Here is a 9,016-nt window from a genome sequence, read left to right on the forward strand (position 1 = left end):
TATAAAAAATAGGTTGTCGGAGACGGAGGGCGAGAAATGGAGAGATGAACTAGAGTGGCCAATCTGTCACCACGACACGAGAAATGAGAAAGACATCTCTCTTTCCTTCTCTCCTCTCTCTCCCCTGCTCCCTTCCTCCAGTCCTGTCCTCTGATCCGTGACACAAATGTTTGTAGACTTGAATCAGCTGGTAAAATAAGAAAAACCTATTTGAGATATTACAACTAGTGAAGTGCATGGTAAACACAGTGACTAGTGTGTGTGTGTTGTTGTTGTTGTTGTTGAGTGAATGACATCGGCCATTTTATGTGCATGCAGCTGCCATCACTCAGAGATGAACAGGAAGTGGCTTGTGTTTGGACTTCTGGATCTGTTGACGTCGTGACACTAGCAGGGTCACCAAGCAGGGTCACAACCAATTCACACAACGTTGGTATGGATTGGAAAATAACATGCATGTGTATAGACATGTCTGCACACAATAACACACACACACACACACACACACACATGAATCAAGTGCACACACACGCACACACGAATCAAGTGCACACACACACACACGAATCACAAGATTTTGCTCTACTGTGATTTCCTTTCGTCGCTGCACCTGCACCACACACATCAACAAAGTCATCTGACTCCTTCTCTTTCTGTAGTTACACTTGAAACAGGAGGCCTACTTTTTGTATATGGGCGCCAGCCATCAAGCAGGTGCATGCCTAATACAGTCTAGCATTGTGTGCTCAGTAATGTACTGGTGAAATGGCCACTGATGAACCTGCTATCATTTGTCACTTGTCATTCAGCAGCTGAGAGTCTTCTAGAGGTCTCCAAGGAACAGCTGGGCAGTTGCCCCCTCCCCTAAAAAAAAAGAGGGATGTTCCCCAATGCTGGAAGGGAGGCCTAAGTGACAGAAAAATTGTTCCAGAACTCATTGCATATCCTATCCTATAATGATACAATAGATTGATTCATATCATATCATTCAGCTAACGTTCAAGCCAAGAATTATCAACAAAAGTTCTATAGTGTTTGCATGTGAGCAAAAGAGAAAACAACTGGATATATTTGCAAATATTTATTGAAGTACAACATAACAAATATATATGTAAAACAAATGTATAAATGATATTTATCTTATAAATCAAGAGTGACTTAAGAAGTCAAAAGAGGCAACGACAAAATAAAATGTATAGTTTTGGCGCGTTAAAAACAAAATAAGAGAGTACATATTTTCACGTCTGGAAAAGCATTTTTTGTTCCTATCTTCAAGATGAAGGATGAGAGGCGTTTGCTGTCTGTGGAGCTTCACACAGAAGTAAGAGCTGTGACAAAAGCGTTGCAAAGTGTCTCCTAACTTTAGTTACCATTGAATCACTTTCAGTGGTCGGTCGATGCTTTCAGAGTTTAGTCAGTCAAATCTTGAATGAGCATTTTTGTTGTTGTTGTTGTCATGAATACACTTCAATCTCCTTGAAGCAGAATATAATAGGTACAAAAAAAAACAAGGCCTCCTGTCCTGAAGTCCTCGGCAGTAGAAAAGTAATCTATCTGAAAAGGTGTATTCAACACTGCGTCAAAGCTAATGTGCTAACCCTAGCTTCTCTGAGAAGCGTTAGCAATATAATCCAGCCAGTGATATATATTACTAGGTAGAGTTCTTTACAAAAAAATGCTTCAAATTCATACCATACTGAGTGTACAAAACACTAACACTAACCCCCCCCCCCTTCCTTGCTCTCAGAACAGCCTCAATTAGTCAGGGCATGGTTTCTACTGACTTGCCTAGTAAATAAAGGATGGCCCATGTTGACTCCAATGCTTCCTACAGTTGTGTCAAGTTGGCTGGATGTCCTTTGGGTGGTGGACCATTCTTGATACACACGGGAAACTGTTGAGCGTGAAAACCCAGCAGTATTTCAGTTCTTGACACAAGCAGGTGCACCTGGCACCTACTACCATACCCCGTTCAATGGCCCTTCAATGTTTTGTCTTGCCCGTCCACCCTCTGAATGGCACACATACACAATCCATGTCTCAATTGTCTCAATGCTTAAAAATCCTTCTTTAACCTGTCTCCTCCCCTTCATCTACACTGAAGTGGATTTAACAAATTACATCAATAAGGGATCATAGTTTTCACCTGGATTCACCTGGTCAGTCTATGTCATGGAAAGAGCAAGTGTTCTTAATGTTTTGTATACTCAGTGTATATCGATATGCTAATATACAGTATATTTGTATGTAGAAACATATATTTTCAAGGAGAATGGCCTCTATATACACAGGAGCAGTTTGGAGATCAGTCGAGTTCAGTTCATTGGGCCCCCGTGTGAAGCAAAAAATTGGAGGGAAAAGGGGGCGTGTGTCAGTGCCAGGAAGGCGGCATACACGTTCTATTTCTCCTCAGGCTCCGCCCCTCACTGGGCAGTGTCAGAGTCACTGGAGTCCAGGCTTTGCTGTGGGGGCGTGGCTGTGCGGCGGCCGGTCGTCGGGCAGTAGAGCGCCTGCGTGCTCCGGCGAAGGTTCTCCAGGGACTGCAGGAAAGACCGGCGCGCCCTCTCCTCCTCCAGGGGCGAGGCACCCTCCTCCTCCACCTCAGCAATCTCGGCGAAGGTGACGGGCTGGGTCTTGAAGCGGGCCTCACGGGGCCGACGGGGGCGGCTCTTGCCACGGGCGGGCCCCTTGGGGACGGGGAGCTGCTGGGGGAACTCCTCCATGGTCGAGGAGAGCAGGTGAGCAGGCAGCACGTGGTGGAAGCCCTGGGTCTCCGAGGGCATCTGACGGACAACAGCCATATGGTGGAAGCCCTGGGTCTCCATGGGCATCGGACGGACAACAGCCATGTGTGGAGCACTGAGTGTGAAAGCACGTGTGAAAAGCAGTTGTTTTTTCACGTCCCAAAGTTCCCCTCTCTCTTTATCTGGTGCCTCCTCTTCTGTCAGAGGCTCTTTCTATGATAGTGAAGCAGAGTTCTCTCACAAACACACCAAACTCTCATAGAATCTTCCAAAGTCGTGGAGGATGAAACTCAGTGTCTGTACTAAAGAGCTGCTGTGTCAAGCCTTGGCTTCTGTTTTCCAATTCTCCAGTATTTGAATCCTAGTAGAACCCGTTTGAGTAGATCTCCAATATATCTGTCCACTATGTTCTTCCTTCTTGGTTCTCTACAGCTCTGCTACTTCCTTCTTGGTTCTCTACAGCTCTGCTACTGACACAGACAGCTCCGGCAATGGCTTTTATAGCTCTGTCTCGCTACCCAGTCAACTTCACTGCCCCTCCTTCGTTCTCTCTCTGTGCCATCAAACCCCCCCCCCCCCTTCCCTCCCTCTTAGTCACGGTTCCGGCTTCCATATCAGTCGCCCAGAGTCAGTCTCCCTAAATAAACAGAAACGGAGTGAGAGAGGAGCAAGGGAGAGAAGAGCGTGTGGTAGAGATGGGGAAGGGTGGAGAGACGGAACGAATATAAAGAGACGGACTGAAACAAACAAAAAGATTTAGAGGGATCCTAGATGTGTTTGGGTTAGATAATCCAAATGGTTGGGTGGGAAACCATATAGCTAGTCAGCTGTGCTTGCAGTGTACATATGCATGGTTACACGCAAAGATAAATATTAAGGCATTAAGGTATGCAATCCCCACATAAATACATACATGTAGGTACATACACATTGGGACACACACGCAGAGAAACAATGAAGCACATGCAGGAGAATACCAAGAGGTTCAGAGCATTATGTGTAGGACCAGAGTGGCGCAGCCGTCTAAGGCACTGCATCCCAGTGCTAGGGGAGTAACTATAGACCCTGGTTCGATTCCAGGCTGTATCACAGCGGTATAAGGCACTGCATCTCAGTGCTAGGGGAGTCACTATAGACCCTGGTTTGGTTCCAGGCTGTATCACAGCGGTCTAAGGCACTGCATCTCAGTGCTAGAGGTGTCACTATAGACCCTGGCTGTATCACAACCGGCTGTGATTGGGAGTCTTATAGGGGCGGTGCACAATTGGCCCAGCATCGTCCGGGTTAGGGTTTGGCCGGGGTAGGCCGTCATTGTAAATAAGAATTTGTTCTTAACTGACTTACCTCGTTAATAAAATACATGTAATTATCCATTTAGATCCTACACTCTTAGAAGGAAAATATTCTTCGGCTGTCCTCGTAGGAGAACCATTTGAAGAACCCCTTTTGCTTCAAGATACAAAAAAGGGTTCCAAAAGGGTTCTGCAGTTTTCCCCAAACGATAGAACCCCTTTGGGTTCCATGTAGAACCCTTTCCACTGAGGGTTCTACATGAAACCCGAAAGAGTTCTACCTGGAACCACAAAGGTGTGCATCAAATTACTTTTCTACAATTCTCTATGCTTTTACTTCGTTAATGAAGACAATTCATAGAAAATCTGTATAAACAAAGATTGTAATGACTCCACACACACACACACACACACACACACACACACACACACACACACACACACACACACACACACACACACACACACACACACACACACACACACACACACACACACACACACACACACACACACACACACACACACAGTATATGGATGTATGGGATCTGTACTCTTCTCTATAGGCCCTAACTGGAAATGTCATCGTAGGCATGGCGACACATAACCAAACACCGGGGGCAAATCCCAGGGCAAATCCCTGTGCGGTCCATATTAGCATAGCTGTCGTCAACGCCTTCACCATCATTACTGTAATGCATAGTGATAATGACAACAACAAATAATTATCCCATGTGGCTGTGGATTGAGGCGGGTTATCTCCGAGGCACGTTTGTCAGTGCTCAGACCACATTGACCCTAAAGGGCGGTAGGGTTTTAGCTAGGATGTCATCCTCGGGTTACGGCAATGACGGCAGGCTCTAAAACGGATTTCATTTCATCATGCATTCTTAGGAAGATACCTGAGGAGAATTAGAAGGAGACTAGGTCACTGTTTACCAATACTCTTCACTCGCACGCATTTGGGCACACACACACAGACACACACAGACACACACAGACACACACAGACACACACACACACACAGACACAGACACCGTGTAGATGTAAAGTTGTAAATACACCCTACAGCCATCAGCTCTATTTTAACTCAGTATGAAGGTCATCCCCTCCAGTCACTAGTTGCCATTTAGGTGACCTCACGTTCATAAGACATTCTTGTCTGGTGGTAAGACCGTGTGTGTGTGTTCGCATTTGTGCATGTGTCTCCCTGGGTGTGTGTGTGTGTGTGTGTGTGTGTGTGTGTGTGTGTGTGTGTGTGTGTGTGTGTGTGTGTGTGTGTGTGTGTGCAAATGCATATTATTTACTGGTTCTGTATCCACCCATGCGTCTTGACGAATGAGCAGTGTTGCACCGTGTTGGCCCAGAGACCTTTGTGGGGTAAAGAGTTGTTTTTCCTATTATGATCAGGCACATAATGCTTCTACTGTACATGGGGTTTGGACCGGCGCTGGAAAGGCCAGTAGAAGAACCAAGAGGACTTCTTTCTGCTCCATTCTGTCTTAAACCCAGGTCTGGTTGAGTAGTTACACCACTTCATTATTATCAACGAGGCGGACGGGCGGAAAACGAATGTCCGAGGTTTTAATTAATGGGTAGGCTTGCCTTTCACTTTCCACTGAATGTGTAAAGTGATGCCGGAGGGGTCGGAGGACAGGGGTCTACGGGGGGAGTAGTGTTACACAGCTCAATAGAAGAGATCCTCTGAGTCGAAGGGGCTGCAGGGAAGGAAAGGATTGTTTTTCAGTCGTTATATATCACGCGAAGGCCAGAGGACAGAGGAGGCTCGTCAATCTGTGCATGTGTGTCATAGTGACAAGGACATGTACACTGAGAGGACAAAACATTAAGAACACCTGCTCTTTCAATGACTGACCAGGTGAAAGCTATGATCCCTTATTGATGTCACTTGTTATATCCACTTCAATCAGTGTAGATGAAGGGGAGGAGACAGGTTAAAGAAGGATATTTAAGCCTTGAGACAACTGAGACATGGATTGTGTATGTATGCCATTCAGAGGATGAATGGGTTAGACAAAACATTGAGTTGCCTTTGAACGGGGTAGGTGCCAGGCGCACCGGTTTGTGGTGTCAAGAACTGCAACGCTGCTGGGATTTTCACACTCAACAGTTTCCCGTGTGTATCAAAAATGGTCCACCACCCAAAGGACAACCAGCCAACTTTTAACACCTTGTAGAATCCACGCTCCGACGAATTGAGGCTGTTCTGAGGGCAAAAGGTGATACAACTCAATATTAGGAAGGTGTTCCTAATGTTTTGTACACTGGGTGTACGTACTGTGTTCATGCGCGCACCCCCACGCGAGCACACACTTTGGGAGGGAAAAGAGGGAGGGAGGGAAAAGTCATTACCAGCCAAGTCTGGTCCGTAAAGGTCAGAGGTGAGGGGAACACAGGCCACATTCCTGACCCAGCCGCTTTCCTCCCTCTACCCGCCATATTGACACCACCCGTCACCGTGGTAACCGTGCAAATGTCAGGGCAATAAGAAGGGGAGGGGAAGGTACCAGTGTGGGGCGTGGGGGGGGGGGGGTGTATAACACCACAATTGAGTACGGAAAAAGAGTCAGAATACCCGTACTAGCGTACTACATATTTAACCACGTACTCAGTTCAGCGTTTGATCTAGTAGAATTCACTCACCTTTTCCGACTCTGATAACCAGCTAAATTTAAGCGCTGTATCAAAATGAAGTCAATGCAATCGGAGTACTTCACATACTATTAAAATGTTCTTCTTTTTTTAATACTATTTAGTACGCAAGTCTGAGTATTTGGACATGGCCAGTGAGTGTGTGTGTATACAAGATATTTGTGTGTACATACAGTGTGTTGTGTGTCCTCTATCTGGAGGGAATGAATATAAAGGATGAGTGTATAATGTGCATGAAGCCTCACATCTTAATGTTTTCACATCTCCATATAGAAGGCCTGTAAAGAGGTAGGAGGATTTTCTTACCTTTATTCAACTATGCAAGTTAGTTAAGAACAAATTCTTATTTACAATGACGGCCTACACCGGCCAAATCCTAACAACGCTGGGCCAATTGTGCGCCACCCTATGGGACTCCCAATCACGGCCAGTTGTGATACAGCCTGGATTCAAACCAGGGTGTCTGTAGTGATGCCTCTAGCACTGAGATGCACTGCCTTAGACCGCTGCGCCACTCGGGAGCCTCGAGCAGGAAGTGAGGGGGGGGGGGGGGGGGGGGGGGGGTGAATAAATATAGCCCCTCTAGGGAGTTAGATATCCCTCAGAGATCAGACTCACACTGGAAAATACCACACAACAAAATCAATGGTGGACATTTAACTCTGAAAGGGTCATTTGTACACTATTTTCAGTGAACATACGAGTCCAAATGTACTGGTGTTTAAAATAACACTTTTGAAAGTGTTAAAGATTTAACTCTTTCTTTGCATTGTCTTTTACCAGATCTAATGTGTTAACATTAATTTCACATTTGCACACACTTCAAAGTGTTTCCTTTTCAAATAGTATCAATAATATGCATATCCTTGCTTCAGGTCCTAAACTACAGGCAGTTAGATTTGGGTATGTCATTTTAGGCGAAAATTAAAAAAAAGGGTCGGATCCTTAAGTGTTTAAATGAACTTGACTGTGGTGTTTTCATAACTCTGCTGTAGAGTAAGAGTCAACACCTACAGTGTAAATCATAACACTTTATTTAGAGTTAACTGCACTCACTGTTACTCTTTCTCGTTGTACGAAATGAACACCTGGAGTGTTACAGTAAATCATTTTGGGGTGTTGTTTTAACACTGCATGTTGTAAAGCCTCATTTGCATATTTCCCAAGGTGCCTTTTCTTTTCGAGTGAAGTGTAGAGTTACCACCCATGATAGTATTTGTAGTTAGCACCCATTCTGGTATTTGTAGAGTTACCACCCATGAATGTATTTGGAGAGTTACCACCCATGAATGTATTTGGAGAGTTACCACCCAGGACTGTGTTTGTAGATAGTGAGTACCTAGGCAAATGCCATTATTACAATTAAACTCTATGACAATACATATAGTATATCCTAACATGCTGACCAGACCGGACACGTCGCGTGAGCGAGCGTCGCAAAATAAATGTAGAAATCCATGTTATTCAATTATTGCACCCACACTGCTCGCGCGCGCCAACAAGCGTCTGCGAAGCCAAGGGCTAAAATAGAAGTCATTCCTATTTCTGACGCAGATCGCGCTGCAAGTCCTGCCTCTCCCATCTCCTCATTGGTTTATAGAAGCAGGTACCCACGTGCCATCTCCTCATTGGTTATACCCACGTGGGTGATTGAAAGACGAACTGTTTTGCCGGTTGTCGTGGTAATACAATGAAAGTTTAGATGCGATCACCATATAAGTTCAACGATGAAAAAGCCTGGAAGGAGGAGAGATGACTAAAAACGATTCGGTTGGCCGTTTTATGTGGATTAATTGTCGGAGTAGAGGTCCTTATGCATTTCAGGTAAAATAACTACTCAATGTTTATATCCCAGGACAAATTAGCTAGCAACAGCAAGCTAGCCATATAGGACAAATTAACGTTAGCTAGCAAGTGCAAGCTAACTAGCTAAATTGCCATACATGTTTAATGCTTTTTGACCTGTCCCCAAATTAATGTCATTGGTTCAGAGTTTGTTTTGATATTTTAACCTGCGTGTCAGTTAGGACTCACGTTTGGTGTGGGGGGACAAAATAAATGTATGCACGATAGCGCACGCACGCAGCCGGTTTGGGTTCCGTGTAAGGCATGACTTTGATGGCCTAGGTTTACCCTAACACAGTGGTGTTAGGAAACTCCTGGTTTACAGGCCACATCAGGCCTGCAAGTCACATTATACTGGCTTGCAAAATTATGTGTAACTCCTATTGCGATCCAGTTAGGAGTTAGGATATCCAACAGTTGGAATTTTCATTAATCTGCAACCTGCATTCAGAATGACTGTC

General features: G+C 45.1%; 1 protein-coding gene across 1 annotated transcript; it reads right to left on the reverse strand.

The window, feature by feature from the left end:
* Positions 1-1,066: 1,066 nt before the first annotated feature.
* Positions 1,067-3,240, reverse strand: LOC129854950 (uncharacterized protein C11orf96 homolog). Its single transcript, XM_055922157.1, has one exon. It carries the CDS (start codon positions 2,847-2,849, stop codon positions 2,424-2,426), a length of 426 nt encoding a protein of 141 aa, XP_055778132.1. The 5' UTR covers positions 2,850-3,240; the 3' UTR covers positions 1,067-2,423.
* Positions 3,241-9,016: the final 5,776 nt, after the last annotated feature.

This window comes from Salvelinus fontinalis, chromosome 5 (assembly GCF_029448725.1).
Source record: "Salvelinus fontinalis isolate EN_2023a chromosome 5, ASM2944872v1, whole genome shotgun sequence".
NCBI classification, from domain to species: domain Eukaryota; kingdom Metazoa; phylum Chordata; class Actinopteri; order Salmoniformes; family Salmonidae; genus Salvelinus; species Salvelinus fontinalis.

What these genes read in the sequence shown, in the direction of transcription:
- LOC129854950 (XM_055922157.1), bottom strand. Translation starts at nt 2,849, where the DNA reads ATGGCTGTTGTCCGTCCGATGCCCATGGAGACCCAGGGCTTCCACCAT.